The 20643-nt window shown below is 36.3% G+C and overlaps 1 protein-coding gene across 5 annotated transcripts in view; it reads left to right on the top strand.

Moving 5' to 3' along the window:
- The window catches only part of RANBP17 (RAN binding protein 17), a 347331-nt gene that overhangs the window by 231366 nt on the left and 95322 nt on the right, over nucleotides 1–20643 (top strand). For 3 of the 5 annotated variants that reach the window (XM_087429434.1, XM_087429433.1, XM_087429436.1), the window contains 2 exons: nucleotides 11932–11991; nucleotides 19809–19882. In XM_087429434.1, the coding sequence (XP_087285560.1) occupies nucleotides 11932–11991; nucleotides 19809–19882 (134 nt within the window). The remainder of the gene's footprint in view (nucleotides 1–11931; nucleotides 11992–19808; nucleotides 19883–20643) is intronic. The other 2 variants (XM_004428530.3, XM_087429435.1) reach the window with 1 other exon arrangement.

Raw genomic sequence — 20643 nt, 5'->3', positions numbered from 1 at the left:
CCTTTATTGTGCTCTTGTTAAAATAATTATCTTAAGTCTAAGGAATGTGTCTTAATTTTGAAGAAAGATAATTTTTTCACCTTTCTAAGATTAAAATAGTGAGAGAAACTTGCAAAGAAAAGGAAATTTCATTTTTAAATAACACATCTCTAGGTTCTTATTTGCAGGTTGTTACTCTTCATCCTCTCAGTCAATTGAATGTATCACATGAGCACCAGTGAGCAGATGTGGGGAACATGCAAGTGGGGTGTGGAAGCAGGAACCAGGAGCGTCTGCAAACTGGCAAATGCTTCTGTATTGCTTAGTACCTGCTTTTTTGTATTCAGATTGTCCAAACCATCTGCTTTTATATTGTCTTTACCTACCATCAGCCATCTTGGAGTTTTTAAAAAGCTTTAAAAGTGATTGGGAATTTTTCTCAGTAGGCTAGGAATCCATATCACTCGTTTAAAACCTAGTGCGTTTAGGATATTTCTATTTTATCCTCGAGAGAAGAGTTACTTTTCAATTTAGGTGCAGTGTGTTGTATGTTATGTAATTAAAATGTTTTTCTCGCTTCCCAATTACTTACTCTCAGATATCAAAATTTAAATTGCCTAAATAGGGCCGGCCCGGTGGCTTAGCGGTTAAGTGCGCGTGCTCCGCTGCTGGCGGCCCGGGTTGGGATCCCCGGCGCGCACCGACGCACCGCTTCTCTGGCCATGCTGAGGCCACGTCCCACATACAGCAACTAGAAGGATGTGAAGCTATGACATACAACTATCTACTGGGGCTTTGGGGGGAAAAATAAATAAATAAAATCTTTAAAAAAATAAAAAAATAAATAAATTGCCTAAATAGATACTTGGCCGTTGTGTGATATATTAACAACAGATGCATAGTGATTGAATGTAAATGATGGTTTACTTATCCCTTCTCATTAAAAAAAAAAAAGAAACAAACACAAGCATTGCACAATTTAATGAAAATTTAATTCTTTATAAGCTTAATTATTTTCCAGATATGCAACTGATGTTCTCAATAAAAATAGTATAAAGTACCTGTTATGTACCAGATACTGCACTAGGCATTTTGTCCAAATTATTGCTAATCCTCTCTACAGTTTTACAAGGTAGGTATTATTATCTTTCATTTTATAGATGAAGAAATTGATTCTCAGAGAAGTTGAGAAAATTGTTCAGGGTCACACTTGAGAGTGGGGATTTGAACTCTAGTTTCTCTGGCTTTTCTGCACTGCTTTTCAAAAAGGTTGTATCAAAGAAATGATTGAGTATGTGATAGAAGGTTTCTGTATAAGGAATCAGGAATGGTACATTTTATTTAGTTGCAAATGAGCACACTTCATTTGGTTTATGAAGTTCCTGATTCTTTCTAGCCTTTGGTAGTCTAAAGGGATTTTATTTTCCTCTCTAGTCACTGAGAAATTCTCTTGGCACTTGGTCCTCTGTTTCTGCCTTTTTCAAGATTTTTAAAAAGTGCTTTTACTTAAAAAGAAAGAAAAGGAACAAGTATGGACTTGTTTCTAAAAATTTACAACAGCTAATTTGTTTTTTCCCTGAGTGGAAATTTCTGTCTGTCAACATAAGTCCCCTAGTAGCCTTTCAAGATTGTAGTCATAATTGAATGGCTATGTTGTTACATGTTTTTTGACCTTTGTCACTACCCAAAAATGTGATGAGTGCAGAACAGACCCTAAAGATGCAATTGTTCAAATGATTTAAAAGCACAGTGTTAATAGATATAATCTATATTTATATTTCCCTTTTTTATAGCACAGCTCACATATGCACTATAAAAATCAACAATATGAAAATATTAGGCCTCTTCAGCCTAGAAAGGTAAACACTTAGGAGGATAGATCATGTTTTTGTTTTTTTAAATCAGGATATTGGTAGGACTTGAAAATTTCTTAAATATTTAAATTCAAGGGTCCCCTTAGCCCTACATTAAGTTCAGGGAAAATAAGAGGAATTCTACTTTCTATGGTGGATAATAAAATTTATGGAACTTATTTTTCCACGCAGTGCCACAAACCCAAAATACAAATAGATTTGATGAGTCCAGGAATGAAAGATTCTCAACTAGTTATTAAGGAAAGATAGAAATATCTGGGCTACATCTCTAACCTTTGAGGTTAATGGTCATGGTTAGAGGGTAGGTCGTTGGAGTTGTAATCAGAGACAGTAAGGAACCAAATGAGCCATTGAACTGATATATTGGTTCTTGTATAATTAACATAGGCAGTAGTAATCTCTTTTAAGTTCCTGACCTATCTCAGACTTTCCTCTTGTTCAAGAAAATAGAGCCAAAATAGTCACAATTTTGCCACCTTTGCATTTCTTTTCAATTCCCAACCCTACCTACTTTTCTTCAGTAGTACAACTGAGGCAGAGAGAGATTTCCACATTCAGTACTTACTTTTGGAACAGTGGATTTAGAGTTATTTTGGTACATATTTAATTGAAATGTTATGAGCAGATGAACTTCCCAAAAGTAACTGGGTGTAAGAGGATGGAGGGCACTCTCAGTTCAAGGATATGGAGAATAGAAATTTTTAACTGAAAATAAAGAATTAGAAAAATGAGAAGCCAAAGAGTAGTGTGTCCATGAAGGTCAGAATTTCAAGGAGAGGGAACATATGGTATCAGAGACAACGAAGGGTTCAAGAAGGAGAAAAGCATGACATCTCTGCCTGTGGTCCATCATACACACTGTAGTTGGACAAATCTTAAACATCACTTTCATCGTAGGGCTCTTCCCACTCAAAGACCTCTCTGTTGCCTACATCAAGCCAGCAGTCTTAGGTTTCTAAGGTCCTCTATGATCCAGCTCTACTTACTAGCCAATTTTAGTTCCCACAGCTCCTCTCTATCAGGCTGACTCACCACCTTTATCTTAGATTATATTGTTCTCTTTTTCTTACTCCCCGCCCCCCCCACAATCCCCATCCTTCAACGTTCTATTCAAGTATGCACTCTTACAGTTCTTTTTGTGTGTGTGTGTGTGTGTGTGTGAGGAAGATCAGCCCTGAGCTAACATCCATGCTAATCCTCCTCTTTTTTTTTGCTGAGGAAGACCGGCTCTGAGCTAACATCTATTGCCAATCCTCCTCCTCTTTTTCCCCAAAGCCCCAGTAGATAGCTGTATGTCATAGTTGCACATCCTTCTAGTTGCTGTATGTGGGACGCAGCCTCAGCATGGCCGGAGAAGCGGTGCATCGGTGCGCGCCCGGGATCCAAACTCGGGCCGCCGGTAGCGGAGTGCGTGCACTTAACTGCTAAGCCACGGGGCTGGCACTTACAGTTCTTAATTAACTGGATCATATTCATTAAAACTTAAAAAATAATGATAATGACAGTGCTAGCGCTCATTTATTGTTTATTATATGCCAGGCACTATGACAATAAGCTTTTATATGCATTATATCTTGTAAGCCTCAAAATAATATTATGATGGTGTTCTTAACCCCAGTTCTACTGTAAAGTAACTTGACTAAGAATACAATGGTAGGAAGTGGCACACACAAGATTTGACCTTTAGGTCTGTCTAACTCTAAATCCATTAAAGGAACTATAATTCCCAATCTTGCTCCTTAAGTGTTTTCTGCTCTATGTCCTTATTTTCTTAACAAAGTTTGAGATTCTTGAGGACAGAGGCAATGTCCTATACACATCTTATATCTGTCAATACAACTAGGACAGTGCTAAATCATCAACAATTTTCTTATTCATTGAATCTGGATTAGGTAGGGTGAGATGGTCAGATGTCATGGTGACAAAAGCAGAGAAATTTTATTCTGATCCTAGTGATTTTTCTGAAGTAGATGTTGTTAATTAAAGCAGTGTTTTGTTAGGAGACAATGGATTAGAACCAGCCAATATTCAGTTTCTAAGGATTGTAAATTAGAAAAGGATCCATACCTCCTCCCACATACCTTGCCCTAAGCATCTCTTCCATCTGGATGTTCCTGAGTTACATCCCTTTATAATAAACCAGTAATCTAGTAAGTAAAATGTTTCTCTAGCCGTTCTAGCAAATTAATCAAACCCAAGGCAGGAGTCAGTGGAACCTTCAGTCTATAGCTAATTGGTTAGAAGCACAGGTGGCAACCTGGACTTTCAGTTGGCTTCTGAATTAGGGGCATTCTTGTGGGACTGAGCCCTTAACCTGTGGAATCTGATACTATCTCTAGGTAGATAGTGTGAGAATTGAGTTAAATTTCTGGGACACCTAATCGGTGTCCTCTGAGAACTGGAGAATTGCTTGGTGGTGCTGGGAAAAAATACATTGGAATTACAAATATGTGTAATTGCCTATTAGGTCCTGAACAATCAGTCACAATATTGACTAGAGAGAGAGTCTTGCCATCACAGACTGGTGGAGAACACAGGCAACCATTGTTCAATATGATGAGGCCCATGATTGATATACAGAAGAACAGTGGGAACATATAGAAAGACACCTAATGTGATCTTGGGGAAGTCCAGGAGGGATACCCAGGGGATGCTTGGGGTTTCTTTTAGTGTCATTCAGTTCTGTGTATTACATAAACAGGTAAGTAAAATAGAACCAGGAGTTGCATATTGGGGCAAAAAGAGGCCGGAAGAGTCCAGCTTTATGTTTTTCACTTTCTCGTTCAAGATTGCAAAACAAGACCAAGAAATCTAAATATCAGTACACTTCAAATAATTTACCAAATTAAGGACGTTGATGACAAAGTGAATGTTCCATTGCTTCTAAGAAGGTAGTTAGCAAAAGAAATAAATTCCCCTACCCCTCTCAATTGGCGCCAAGAACCACCCACTACTTCCACTCGGTCAGATAGGTGCCAGATATAAATCAAAGTTATTTTCCATGCATTGAATGAAGTAGCCCCCAATAAAAAGTTTAATTTGGATTTACTAGAATAAATGTCCATGAATACATATTTTTCCCTAGTAGCTAGGAGGCAATGTTGTTAAATAGTGAGAATTGTGAATAGGAAGTTGGAGAAGCAGCCATTTTACTGTATAACCTTGAGCAATCTCCTAACCACTATTTGATTTTCCCCATCTAAAAAAAATGAGGTTCATGATACCTGCCCTGTCTGCTTTGAATGGACAATTCTTAGTGGTCCAAGAGAGACAGTACAATGAATGAGCCCTCTCCCTGCCAAAAGGAAAATAATCCAAGTAATTAGAGATTTAAAATAAAATTTTGTCAGTGAGATATAGGAAGGAAAGAAGGGGGCCATAGAGAAAGTAGATATTTTGTCAGCTGTTTTTCTTGGTTGCTAGTTGAGAATTTTGTTGTTTTAAATCAGCTACACTATGAGGAAAGGTCATAATTTCAATAAACATGAGCATTTACTATTAAAAAGCAAACAATAAATTAGTATACCAGGGTTCTCTACATATATAGATAAATGGATTATAGAATATTATTATTATGAAAGCAATGATTCTCCTGTAAAAAATCTGTGAAGATGAAATAAAATTATTTCATTGAACTCTTCAAAAAAGATATCTCCCACAAATTCCTAATTGTTAATTATCATAATCAAGCTGATTTCAAAAGAAGGGAAGAAAAAGTAGATCTGAATGGAGAAGTGGAGTGCTATATAATTTTTATTCATTTGTATAGTGGGCTGTCATCTTGAAGTAAATATGAAATGGAACAAAGTTGTTTGTGCTTTGAAAATTGAAGCATTGTTCATCATGCATAATTGAACAAAGTTGAAATTTTGTAGGTATGAAACAAATAAAAAAGCCACAGCTAAGATAGCTATTACAGGAAATGGAGGAAATTAATAATAAAAGACAATACACTACCTCATAAATACATGCTCATCATGAGATTAGAGGATGAGAGCATTAAGCAAATACCCTGATTAATTTAACAATTTAATCCTGGAATTGAAGTACAGATATTTTAGGATTGATTTGTACAAAGACAAACCAGAAAGACAAAGTAAACAGCTTACTTTTGTAAAGTAAGATTTTTAGGCAGTTCTTGTGGATATGTGAAGATAATATCCTTTTAAACGAAAGATTATAACTAAGCAAGACATGTTTGTTGTGAATATTTTTTAAATAAATAACCAAGTTTCTGTATCCTTTTAAAAATACAAAATATTTTAAGGATTTGGGGCAATTCTGCCTTATATCCAATGATCTTGCCTTTTATAATTTGTTCTAAGTAAATGCTAGGAGCTATAATTTTTTAAAAGACTGCATGGTACTAGGAACATAAATTAGGGGAAAAAAAGGTACTTTCTTAGTTCTCAGTATTCACTGAGTAAAATTTAAATTAACCCTGATGATAACATCTTTGAATACCTTTTTGATGCATAAAAAAATTTATCAAAACATTTTTAAGTAAATTTTGGAGGATTTTTAGAAAGTGCAAATAGTATAAGAGTAGTTTACTAGAAAGGCTTTTAGTTTATATCGCTTCAACATTTGTGAATCACTTTATTGTTTTTGCTATCAGCTATTTGGTAAAAGTCCACAATTTGCCAAAATGGTTAATAGAAGACAAATATAGACATTTCATGTGATGTACCATGTAAATGTAAACCTTTGTAGTTACATGTTTTTGTAGCAAGAGAATTGTTTTAAAAGGCATGTAATTTATTAGCTATCGGTAGCTTCTTTATTGCCTTGCCGCGCTGCAGTAATAAATAAAAGAAAGTGAACTGATTTTACAAATGGCACACAAGGTGCACATTTTGTGGAAAAAAAGTCTTTTTTTAAAGAATTGGCATTAAATCCTTTTTTTGTGATGACAAAGAGGCTAAGAGTGCAAACTGTATTTTCTGTTTATCGAAAACAGTCTTTTTTTCTCCGGGGCATTTTTTCCTATGATCATCAAGGGATTTCAAAAGCAATAAAGTGTGGAATCATTGTTCGACTTGAACAGTATTAAAACTTAGGTTTTAATTTCAGTGAAGTAATAAGATTTGAACCTGTCTCACATTACAGCACTGTAAGGCATTTAGCAATTGTATTTTAAAAGAGGTTTTTAAGATGCAGCTCACTTGTAAGCTAACTGTCTGTCAGTAATTAATAGTTTCTTCTTCAGCATAGGCTGTTGTGATCAGATCAAGAAATATCTGGGTTTTTAGTAACACATTATGATAATTGTGAATGTTTATTCCTAATTAGTCTAAATGTCTAATAATTTTCAGCTTCTCTGGCTGCTTAAAAGAAAAAAAAAAGAGTGACGTTTAAAGCTACAGTGTGTCTTTGGGCTCTTAAAAATATGAATGTGCATGCACATGTATATTTCAATAAGCTTTACACTCAGCAAGATTATATATCAGTTGATTCATTCATTAACCAAGTATTTTATCCTTTAATATCATTTCCTAGTTTTTAGACATCACATCTGTATATGTAAAAAATGTTGCCAGATACAGTAAATATATGTACAGCTGAACCCAAGCTGACAATCTGGATTCTTCAGTACTCAACATTGAAACTTATCATTACTTCTCAAAAAAGGCTTTAAAATATGAGCGTTTCTATTAGATCAATGTGGCAACATATTTGCTGATGAAAGATTGTATTTACCATTTTGAATTGCTATTGAAAATAATTGCCTCTACAAAAGGAAACATCTGTATGATAGCGCATGGTTAAAGCTGCCATCAATTTTTAACATTTGAGGGTTGAGCTATGACCTTTTATGATGACTGTGAACAGTAATTGCCTCCATTAGCCATAAGTTTTGTTTCTTTATTTTAGTAGATGGCCTAGACTGTAAATATTAGAGAATCTAAAATAAATCAACATATTATCCTAAGGATACAGAATGTAAGAGCTATTTGTGGTTGGGAACCTTTGACAGATAGTTTGGATGAAGCAGATGATTGCCTGCCTAGCGTATCTGGTCTCCATTGCTATGCCTGCAGGCAGTTTAGTGCTATGGTTGTATATTGATGTCAGGGTTAGTACTGAGTGGCTAGCAGTGACAGATGTCTATAATTACAGGCAATGCTTCCAGTATTTCTGAAAAGCCAGCCTATGTTGAACAATTATCTTATTTCTGCCTTGCCAAAGAGCATGTTCCAATTGCTAGTATTAGCAGTGGTGAATATAGTGCTTCATCTGCTGCCTTGGGACAAATGTGGGAAAAGCACTTGGTTATAAAACATAAATGCAAAATATTTTTTCAACATTTTGAATTAGTTAAGTTCAGTGTTTTCCTAATTTTTATCTCCATGTAATGTTTCTGTTGAAGGAATCTTGAAATAATAAAAGCACATTTGGCATACTTACTGGGATTTTGTTTTCCCCCAGGCCTGCATGGCTCCCCAGCGCCAGTATCCCTTGCTTTACTGAGTAGATGTGTTTAAGCAAAGTTGGCTTTGAAACAACTTTCTCCAATGTGAATTATATATTCCAGTTGACTCCCATTACAAAATTGGAAGTGTGTTTCCATGGGAAGACAGTCTCCCACATTTTTTGATAAGGAAAATTGTAAAATGATAGACAATGCTGAAATGTGTGAAACACCTTAGTACATTGGTGGCTTTACATTTGCTGCGAATTGCAATTCTCAATTTTTGCTTCAACTCTTTTTAGCCTTTGGCAACTTATTTTTCTTTTCCTATTTCCTAGTGTTCATGACAACTTCTTTCCATAGTCCCTCTTGGCCCACCTTCCTGACTCATTAGAAGTGTTTTCATGCTCAATGGTCCCAGTTCTCAACTTTTTTTCTGGTCATTTTCGTTTATGAGACATAGGCTATAATATCACACTCCCCAGCGGGTGCAGCCGCCTTATACAATACTCTCTAACCTTAACATGCCTGAAGTTCCTAAAGTTCAAGACAGTGGATGTTAAAACATTATCCATGCTATAAGTTACAAATTCTGTATTTTCAGGTAATGTAGAATGAGAAATGCCTAGAAAATATCAATTGAGAATATGTTTTATCTTCAACCTTAATCTAACTTATATTGTGTTTCTGCTTTGTGCTTAACTCTACTTTGTGAAGTTATTCATTACAGTTTCTCATTTAGTCTTCTCAGCAATATTGTATTTTGTCGGTATGATTATCTTCATTTTACAGAATATGAAAAAGATTTCAGGAAGTTTAAAAACTTGGTCAGTGGCAGACCCCGAATTTCGAGCAAACCGTTGTACTCTAAACTCAGTTTGCTCTCCACTGCATCACATTGCCTATGTATGTATTTTGGCATGAGTCCAGGCACAATCAGTTTTAAGTATAAAGATTGATAAGACCATCATCACAAGTTTCATCTCCATATTTGTTGTTTTATTTCCCAAGGGAAAAAACTCATCTCTACAATCACAGATTGGACCTCTAGTCCTGGCTAGCCATCAGTCACAAGAGAACTAAGCTAGATCCTAAATATTTGATATAATCCTTCTTACTATAGGAGAAGCAACTCAACCCATAGTCTAGTGTCAGGGATCAATATTATATTCATATATGAAATGTAGCTCCTTTCTGTTCTTACTTGGGCCTATCCCACAAAAACTCCTTTAATAATTTTAAACTCTTGATGTTTTAGAACCCCTTCTCTTTGTACGTTAATTTAGCAAAGAAAATTTGGAAAATTGGATGGACTTATTGATTTGAATTGGAAAGACTTTGATAATTTATTGGACACAGGGATGTAAATCATCTACTTACCTAGTGAGTTGAGAACTTACCTTGGAGACAGGAAACAGGAACTTGTGATGACTCAAAAAGGGAGGATGGGGGCTTTGAAATCAGGAACTTAGGTGATACAGATGAGCCCTTGAGATAAAACATCACCTGCTGCCCTAGAGCATTCTGTTTTCCTCCTATCTCCTTTCTCAGCACTTTTCCTGCCCCTCATCTGTAAGATAGAAGTTATAAGTAGAAGATGTAAGATTAGGAGTTATACCATCTTTCATTAGGGCTCTCTCCCTTCTAATTACTCTTCTTCAGCCACTACTAAAGCTACTCACAAACCAACTGAGAACATATATCTCTTTTCCAGCACCTAGTCTAGATAAAGCACAAAGAAAAGGGACTGTAATCTTGGTGCATGCCTCATAATCTTAATGTCAGACTAATGTTTGACAATATATTACTTAATAAATAATAATAGTGGCCATTTACTGACCACTTATTCTAATGGCTAATAGCTAAATTTATTTGATGCTTACTGTGTACTAAAAACTTTCAAAGTGTTCCTAACTGTGCTGGCAGTGCTATAAATAATATAACATTTGATGATAATAATAGCTAACACTTAAGGAAATTTTACTAAGTGCCAGGACTAAGTGCTTTGCATAAAGTAACTACTTTAATCCTCTCAAAAATTCTTTAAATTAGATCCTACTATCATCCTCAGTTTATATTTGAGAAAACTAAGGTTTAGAGGGTAAACAACTTGTTTAAAATCACATAGTAAGTGATAGAATCCAACTAGTCTTGGGCTTCAGAATCCATCCTTAACCACTTGACTAGACTACCTCCTAATTTGTGATATTACTCGTTGTGATATTATTCTTTCCATTTTACAGAAGAAGAAACTGAGACTCTGAGATACTAAATAATTTAACTAGGATTAGAGAGTTAATTCATTAAACAAAAAATATTTATTGAATGCATGTTATCTGCCAAGCAGTGTGCAAGGCTAGCAAGTAGCAGAGTCTCACTCAAAACCCCATGTGCTTGGCATTACACATACATTTTTTTTTTCCTTCTAGTTGAAGTTACCTAAAATATATACGCAGTTAACTTGCTCTTTCTCTTCTTACTGAGAGAAGAATATGCTTCTTGGGCAACCACGTATTGTCTTGGTCCACCAGTTGGGCTTTTGCATATGTATAGCTCATGTTCAACATAGAAGTGTCAATGAAAAGGCTAGGACGGAAGCAGGACTTAGCCTATTGCTACAGATATTGCATGCTCAGAGAAATGAAATATTAGTGTTTGAAGGCATTAATGGGCCGACAGAAAGTAAACTCTGATCCATTGCATTTGGGCTAAGTTAAAGTTTTCACTAACTAGGCTAGTGTGAGAAACAGAAATTGAAAGGTATGAAGGACTATAGGAACAACATTTTAGAGTAAAATTTGACACTATAATGAAAATAGCTGATTTGACAGAGTAGTAAAAATATGGATAATGTCTTTGACCCCTGCCCCCCACTTTTCATTCCTTGGGCCATTATTCCTCTATTCTTCATGTCAGGTTCTTCTTCTCAGAGGGATAGAGAGTTGAATATCTCTTAGGAGGAAGGTACAGACGTTGTTTTAGATATAGAAAATAGGACATGTTTCAGAGAAGCAATGTGGAGGCAGAAATATTAATCGGAAACGTGTATGGATAAAATAAAGGTGTTAGAAGTAGAGATGGGGACCTGGTGATGGTCTTAACACTCACTATAACCATAATTTGGTATGCTTTTAGAGAATTTGGGGGAGAGTGTGAGTGCAAGAGTTACATTAAGTGGTGGAAGACTCCGTATGTTTTACTCACCTTCTGAATGACTACAGAAATGAGTTCCATTTATTACAGATGTACTTTTACCCATCAAGAGGTAACTTCACCTACTTAAATCATTGGCTGCAGTTGCCACACTTGTATAATGAGAGTGCCTCTTGGGAAACAACAGTACTAAGAGATCCTTAAAAGTAGTTCTGTCAAGTATTATTTATAATTTGCTCTTTTTAAGGGCTGTCCTTTAGTAATTGGTTTCCTGAATTATTCCATGGAAACAAACCCATTGTAATCCCTATAACCACGTCCAGGCTTTGAACAGCACTTAGCCATGCCTCTGCTCATGGCCTCCAGAGTAAAATCAAAGTCCCAAGAATACTTTAAGTAACAACCACAAAGATTCTGAGCCACATTCTCCCTGTATCTGAAATTGGGAAGGCCTTCTGCTCTTCCCTTATCCCTGACGCCAGGTGGCAGGTCCCTAAACTCTGTGCTTTTTAGGTTGTACGCCTGAGGAGTGATGTGTCCAGAGTTCCAGAGAAGGCTTGGAAAATAGTTAAGGTGAGTTGAGTTGCTGGTTATTGTGGTGGATCACCAGTCTTTATGCTTGTCTTACCACAGCCCCAGATTCTTATTACTAAAATAGGCACATACTCACAGTGATTAGTGTAGGAGTGCATTGTCTTGTTTCCCTTTTTTATGCACTATGTAATCCTGCAGTGTGCCTGTTTTATAACCAAATGTTTAATAGTCAGCTAATAAGCAGTATTAACTGCAAAGACTATGTTTAGTGTGATTGCATAGTGTGAAAATAGCCCAGGTTTTTTGATTATAACATTTCTGAAATGGCCAATTCTAACCAGTTACTCATACCTGGAAGGAGAGAGTTTTGTTTGGCTACATTGAATAGCATCTGTTATTGAACAATATCTAGAGCACATGTATCCCTTGTGCCAGAATATGTTTCTGGCTGATACCTTTAAGAGGTATGGGGGATCAGAGTAAAAAAATCTGTTATTTCCCAGTTCTCTACTCTACCATCACCCTCTCACAAACTTCATCCAGCATCAACTTCTTTGCTCTAAAATCTAATCATGTCATCTTGTAAATTTGTTGTTGCAAAGAATTATAAATAAAATACCTGAAATGCCCCTTCAAACCGTGGTCTCAAAATCTTCTACCAAAATTAGTCAAGCCTTCTTCCAACAGCCTTGTGCCATACCTATGGTTAGCTTCTTATTATCTGAGCTTGGGAAGATAATATATTACCCCGGGCTTTACCATGGCTGTAGCCACAGAAGACTAGTTTAACAGAAGCTTGGTCCCAGACATGGAGTGAGTTGGCAGCCAGCAAGAGCAAAGCTGTGTCAGGACAAATGTACACTCCCCATCTTCTCTAGTTGGCTTTCAGCTGGTTGCACCACAGGAGTCTTTCTATGGGTTGTGTATCCTGTGACCAATAACTGGCGCACTCGACCCAGGTCCCTCTTGGCTAGTGAAGGCCTGTCGGGAGACATTAGGTTCATGCTGGTGGAGATCCTTAGTCACTGGCTCCCTAAAGGAAAATGAGGCAAACAGCCAGCTTCTGTTGAACAGGTGGTAGTTAGACCTTCGATCTGGTCGAGGGTGGGAGGGAAAGAATCTCTCCAAAATTACCAGTATTGCTGGTTTTCACACTGTACCTGTACTTCTCTTTCTAATAAATGATTCTTGAGAAACTAATCTAAAAATATCTCTGGCAGCATCTGGAGCGTTTCCTTAGCAGTCTGGATTTGGGCCCAAGTTAGGAATGGAAACCCCACTGGGGTGCAAGCAAAAGAGGAAGCATGTTCTTAGCCATGCATCAGTGGAGGCCCCTACTGGGAGAGGGGATTATCACAAGGCAGCAGGCAGCCCTGCACCCCAGCCTGCTGAGTTCATGCTTTGTGCCACAGGATGTGGAGCGAAGGAAATGTGAGGCCAACGTGGTCGCTCCAAGTTTTCTTATACAATAGCTTATTCAAGCAGATTGGGAGTGCCTCTTAAGAGATTTGTTAGGTACATGTCCCCTTAGCAAGATGACCACCACAGATGGTGGGTTCAGATATTCTAATTGAAATAAATACTTAACATTCATATTTATTTTATATTTCCATAGCTAGCTTTTCTTTATCAGATGCCATTCTGTGTTCCAGTGGAGAAGACAAGCAGATTCCTGACCATTTACTGCTTGGTTTCCCAACATAAATTATGGTTCTAAAATTAAATTCTGGCAAAATATTTTTTTACCTTATTTTGGTCCTATATTTTATAGTGTTATTTTAAATGATACAGAAAAATTAGTCAGCCAAGATTAATGTGGATCTATTCAGTACCACTAAGTTTGTATATTTAACATGCAGCAATGATGTTTGTACCATTAATTCTCTTGATGTGCTCATAGTTAATTGTGATGATCATGTTTTATTCTGCTTCAGACATTAATGAAAGAGCTCAGTATCTTTAGTTCCAAATGGTTTAAATCCAAGTCATTAAATGCTCTATTAGTTCCCTCTTACACCTCTCCTTCTCCTCCCTCCCCTTTCACTTTAATGGATCTCTCTTACAGAAAGCACTGCATTCTCTTACAGAAGCACTTGAAGCCTAAGACAAAAATATGTAAATTGATTTCTTACTCATAATAAGTGAGTTCACACTCAGTTCCAAAATTCTTTTCCTAAGGAACATTAACTTTCATTATATTGGATCCTTTCCAGTGACAGCTTTTCTTTTACCAAATTATAACCAGTTAAAAATCTTGATTGATAAGGCATTTCAATAGATTGAAACAGTACTTTAAAATTCACAACAGTTGTTGGGGTTTTTTTTTAATTTTGTGGTATCAATTTGTATTATTAGATGCGAATTTTTGAGAATAAATTGGTTCAGGAAAGAACATCATCTGATGGCAGAATACTTTGTTGTTGATTTCCACGGTACTGCTAATTTTCTGCATTGAGCCTACTTATAAGAGCTCTTTGAGAAGTTATAACATCTTAAACATTTATAGAAGGCCCAAAGGTATTAACTTACTATAATTTTCTGAAGATTCATTATCCAAAATCTTAATTCATTATAACAACTCTTATGAAAACCTATAGAACCAGTGTTTTCTCTTATTTTCTTATTTGCACAGAATGAGAGATTCATTGTTCTTTTTAATTTGTTTCATGTGGTGCTTTTGAGTACATTTCATAGAGGGCTGTTATTGAATTTCTGTGACTGTCATTATATATCCATACAACCTTTAGGAACTAATATTCTGGGTTTCCCAGTTCTGTAATCTACTTCAAATTTAAGGATCGACATAATTAGTTTCTTCCAAGTTATAACCAATATGTAAGAGACAATACTGCAAGTACCCAAGACCAAGGATTAGGATTGGAAGAAGAAAGCAATTAAAAAAATTATCACAGCACATGCTTTTATTCTTTATTAAGTTAAATTTACAACTCAAAATCTTATTGCTTTTTGTATGTTTATTCTCTTGTCTGGTTTTCCTGTCTTGTCTGGCTTCCCTTTTGAAAACCAGATATAAGATCATTTAAACTACCTGCGTATGCACAGGCAATATTTGTCATTTGGTTAGTTGAGAAGTTAAGGGAACATACTGGGTCATTGAAGCATTATGTACGTATCCAAATGCTCTTTTCTGACATTTAAAAGAAGCTTCCCAGTAAAATAAATAGAGATAAGAAAACAAACGTATTAAAACAGTTTTATAGGAACATGCCTTCTCAAGTCTGTAATAATGATAATTTCTTACATTTCTAACAATGTCCTGTATTTCAAGAGCTAGAGAGTTGGCTGACTGTTAACTGGATAATTTTTCTAGCTTCTAAGACAATAACTAAAAGTAGAAAGAATTTGGTTTTGTATCATGAAATTTTGAAGCTTTATGCCTTTAACAAATGCAATTTCCGACTGTGATTAGAGTATGTTAATTGACTGAATATATATGTAAAGATTTCAAAGTTAATACAAATTTTAAGGTTTTGTTTGTTTTAACCTTCTCTGTGCCGTGTGAAAATCTTCAAGGTAAGGACCTTCTTACCTTTCTGTTATTTTTTACACACAAGTCTTATCTTGAAAGGTATTAGGTGATAGTTTTAGCACCTATTATGAGAAGAGTCTATGAAAGGGAAGCAGCATTTGTTGAGTAACTACTAAATGCAAGGCTCTATGTTAAGTATCATCATTTAATCTTCCCGAAAGCCCATAAGTTAGGTATTATTATTATTCCTGTTTTATAGATAGGAAACCAAGATTCAGAGACTTTAAGTAACACCTAGCTCGCAGATCCAGAATTCAAATCCAGGTATCTTTGGGACCAAAACCTATGCTTTTTCTACATTGCTAAGTTTATCAAGACAGTGTTCTAAGTACTTCTGGAGATATAAAGAGAAAATGACATTTTTCCTGCCTTCAGGTAGCACATGCTTGAAATAGTAGAGGAAACACATATTCACATGGAAAATGAATATTACAACAGATCATATTCTGTCAGATGAGAAGTATGAGAAGTGCCACTAACCGGCTGGCAACAATGGATGCTCTGAGTATTCAAAGGAGAGCTCTTCTTACTGAATCGACAGGGAGAGCTTCTTCCAGAAATATTATTTAAGCATTAAAACCACATCTTTTTAAATAACAAAAATTTTACCAGTGGTCACCTCTGATGAGTGGAATTTTGAGTATATTATTTTTACAGAAAAAAGTTGTATGTGAAAAACATGCCTTTTGTGGGTTGTTTTCCTCTTGTTAGAAAATAATGAAATGGAATCAGCCAAAATGTGCATTTTAACATTACATCCTTTTTATTCATTTAAAAAACAATTATTGAGTGTTAGGCATGGGAGATGAAAGAGCATCATCTCTGCTTGTGGTTTAAGAGAGAAATACAGGGCCGGCCCAGTGGCTTAGCGGTTAAGTGCGTGCACTCCGACGCTGGCGGCCCGGGTTCGGATCCCGGGTGTGCACCGACGCACCGCTTCTCCGGCCATGCTGAGGCCGCGTCCCACATACAGCAACTAGAAGGATGTGCAGCTATGACATACAACTATCTACTGGGGCTTTGGGGGGAAAATAAATAAATAAATAAATAAGAGAGAAATACAGGCATATTAAAAAAGAAGGAAGAGAGGGAGGAAAACACAGTCTGACAGGCAAAACCTAAGTTATAAGGTGTACATCCCTGATTGTCTGGAACACATAACCAAAGGCATAACCATTTATTTAACTTCATTGTATCCTTCAGAGAAAGGTGGACAACACAAATGGGCTTAGTCTTTTATTTCTTACATTTTTGCTTATTTTTCACTATGATCAAATTATCTTAATTGATTCTGAAATAAAAGATTAGGAATCTATGAACTAAAAGTGAGTTTTCTTCTCTTCTTGCATTCCTATGCCAATTCCTATATCCTTCTTTAATGACTGTTGTGATGTAGTTTCTTCTTGCTGTCATAAAAACTACTTTTGGTGAAATGATAGAAGTTTTAGAAAATGTTGAAAATCCCTAAATATTGTGTTAGAATTTTTTCTGTAGAAAACTCTCATTGACTTGTGCTTTATGATAATTTTATAGATATTTCCTCACTGGACAGATTACTTCCCACCCCCACATTATGTATGTCTATGCTATAATTAAATTCCAAATGTTTGAAGACATTTTCATATTATTTGCAAGTTCTCTGAATGATAAGGTGCCTTGGAAAATGTGAGAGTCTTTTAAAAGAAATGCGGTAATCATACATTGATTTTAAATGACCCTGTCACACATGAAAACAAATCAGATTGTTGCTCCTAATGAGCTTTTCAATTTACTATTCAGTAGATCAGATAAGTGGATTTAAGAGGTAATGATCCTGTTTAGTACTCAAGCTTGACTGTCAGATCCTAGTAGTGGAGAGAAATCCCTAGGGACAAAAGCATTGACACAGTTCTAGATGGGATAATGGGAATCAAAGCTAATGGATGATAAAAGGAATGGTGCAAGTTACAAGGATAATTGTGGATTAAAGCACTGCCATGTGTCAATGTTGACTGTTTTTCCAGTATCTTATTGGGTCAAATCTGATGCTTTGAGAAACTGTTTTGACAGCAGAGCACAACAGACCTGCCTGCCTAGCTTTCTCCTTTCTTAAATGCCAGGGACACAATAGAAAACTTCCTTGTCTAAGAACTATCAAAAAAATACATTTTTTAAATGTTAAAGTGTCTTAAATGTTTAAAATCACATTTTACTTATTATATTTTTATTATCTAATATGGCATGGGTAAAATCAAAATTCAATTAATTCTGAGATTTGCCATTAAAAATAGCATATATAAAGTCTTGAAAATGTAAAATTTTGATTTTACAAAAATACAATACAGTGTAGTGGAGATGGACATCCAAACAATTATAATGTGAAAAGCACCATGATAGAGGAATGAACCAAACACTGTGGGAACATAAGGGCGAGTGCAACTCACTCTGCCTGGAAAGGCAAGGAAGCCTTCAGAGGAGATGACTTTTGAATGGGAATCAGGGGAAGAGGAGGAAGAAAGCTGTTTCAGGCAAAATGAACAACACATGAACTCTTAGAGATCTGAAATTGCATGAGAAGCCTCAGTGATCCATCAGCATTTTATTGTGGCTTCAGGTTGAGGGAAATGGTAGCAGATGAGGTAGGTTGGGGCCAATTTGTGAAGGGCCTCGTTTGCCATTAATCATATCAATATCAGATTTTCCAAGGGACCCAATGTGCTCCCATCCATGAGAGAGGTTTGGATCAGGGTGAGACAAGGGAAACTTCCCTTTCTACATACCGTTCTTCCGTGGAACCTTCTATGTGCTTAAAAGTTTCTGATCATTGAAGATTGTTGGTAACCAGTTTCCCTAGGTTCTCTCTCTTTTGCTCCCTCTTCCCCCTCTAAACACAGTGATCTTACAAACACAGTTATAGATAGCTTCAGTCTTAGAAAAGATGAGGGCCTACTCTCATGAGCAGTCATAGATATAGTATTTGAAATGCTTTTCTGTGGGGCTCAGAAGATAGCAGAAGAGGCAACAAGAATTTGAATCTCCATCTTCCTTTCTTTGTCTCTCTTCCAGCTTCTCCCCTTCACCCTTCTGCCCCTTCTTTTTTTTCACTTTCCCTCTCCACCTAACCCCTTCCTTTCCCTCTCTCTCTCTCCCTCTGATTCATTCTACTGGCTTGAGGAGCTTCTGGTCATAGGACTTAGGTTGAAAGCCTGGAACACAAGATTCTGGTTTGAATAGTGTTTAAAATCCAAATATGAGATCTCTGCAATGAACAGCTTTCCTCCCTGGTATAACTCTGGGTGATTTGTGGTGCCTGTGATTTTTATCTCACCTTCGTGACCTATGGCAGTATAGCAAGCTAGTGTTTACATATGAAAAATAAAAGGCAGAGGAAGTGAAAGCTAAGTTGCCCTACCATAGGAAGTAGGCAGATCAGGAGAAAATGAGAGAACACAATCACAGGGGATCAAATCACAGAAAAGAAATCCCATACAGCTGGTGTCTGGCAGGGATAACCTGGAATCACACCAGAGCATCAGGGAGTATGGAGGTGTCAACCCACCTCTCAGCTTTGCCAGGCTATTAGGGAGTATTCCATTGGCTGCTGGTGGCATTTTCCTGCTTGAAGTGGGATATGTGTTTATAAGCTCAGTGTGGCGTGGGTTGGGACTCAAATGTTGCACCCCAAACTTCTGCAACCAACACTCCCTAATTGGAAGCTTAGTGATTCCCAGGCCCTGATGTATTCAGCAGAGAATCCCTGAGCCTGGGATTTCAGTTTCAACATGGAAAGTAAGACCTATCTCTATATTTGGGGGAACTTAATTGAGAGATATTTGTGGAGAATTTCTATAAATTCTTTAACTTCCTCTTATTTTTGAAATCCTTATTTTTATAACTGCCTAACATAATCCTGAATTATTTGATGGTTTGCTGAAATCTGGAATAGATGGAAACTTTTAAAATACTGGAGCCTTTTATTGAGGCACTCCGTTTTCTAGCCCTTAACAAACATATGCCCATCTTTGAGAAAGGGGTTTACCACTTTGAGGGGAAAAAAAATTTATGTGGTGTGCTGGGAATAAAATGAGTATGTAGATGTGTGTGGCTGTGTATGTATTTGAAAATGAGAGGTGCTTCCTGGAAGAAAAAGAGGGTAAACTTTAAAATTACATAATTTTTAAAAAATCCTTCGTTTGCTCTCCTCACCCGTTCCCTACTTCATTGTGGATATGTCAATGCATTAAATCTTACATTTGTTCAATTTGAATAGTCTTTAGAAAATATATGCTAATAATAAAGCTTTTAACAATTAAATGTTTTCATGCAGGTATATGCCCGTATGTCAGAAGTCTTAGGAATAACAGATGACAACCATGTTCTAGAAACATTCATGATGAAAATGTGAGTTCCTGCTTTGGTTCTTTGATTTTTCTTTTGTTGTTGTTGTTGCTTTGAATCTAATAGGTCTTTTTACTGTGTTTAAATCTCTTCATAAATATTAATATTTTAGTAAAAGACTTTAAAAATGATGCTTTAATTCTTAGAATACTAGAGCATTGTTCTTAATTGAAAGTTAATTTCACATATTTAAAATTCACCATTCAAAAGACATTGCTATTTGTCAAGGTATCCGTACAACTGCAGTATGCAACATGAAAACATAGTTTTAAAAAGTTTACAGACTTTGACTCTTCAGGTCAATTGGGCAGCATTTTTCTTTTTTGGTTAAAAAGAAAATACCCAATTTCAAAGACCAACTGAAGAGATTATTGCAAATTGGAATCACTGAGAGAGGTTTGATTGCCTTAAGACAGGGCATTCATTGATTCCAAATGGAACCTATGGCTATCAGAGACATATTCATGGAACTGTCCTTAAATTATCCTTATATTAGCAGAATTAACTAGTTTCTAGTCATAGGTGTAGCTTTGTGCACTTACCCTAAACTTGTATGCCTGCCCTTGGCATCGTCCTTATCTGTATAACAGATAAGGAGCAGTGTCTTGCTTGCAGAGAACAAAGCTAGAGAAACAATTATGATTGTAAGAAGAGAGTTTTGGAGCCACAAGTTTGATGGTTCATTTCTTGGCGGTAAATGGTGAGCCTCTATTTGACTTCCTTTGTAACTCCTGCTGTCCCTCCCTAATATGTTTTGGATGCAA

The sequence above is a fragment of the Ceratotherium simum genome, chromosome 4, assembly GCF_057802395.1.
Source record: "Ceratotherium simum simum isolate JZ-2026a chromosome 4, ASM5780239v1, whole genome shotgun sequence".
NCBI classification, from domain to species: Eukaryota; Metazoa; Chordata; class Mammalia; order Perissodactyla; family Rhinocerotidae; genus Ceratotherium; species Ceratotherium simum.
The sequence above is the reverse complement of the archived record's forward strand: the minus strand, read 5'-3'. Positions and strand labels throughout refer to the sequence as shown.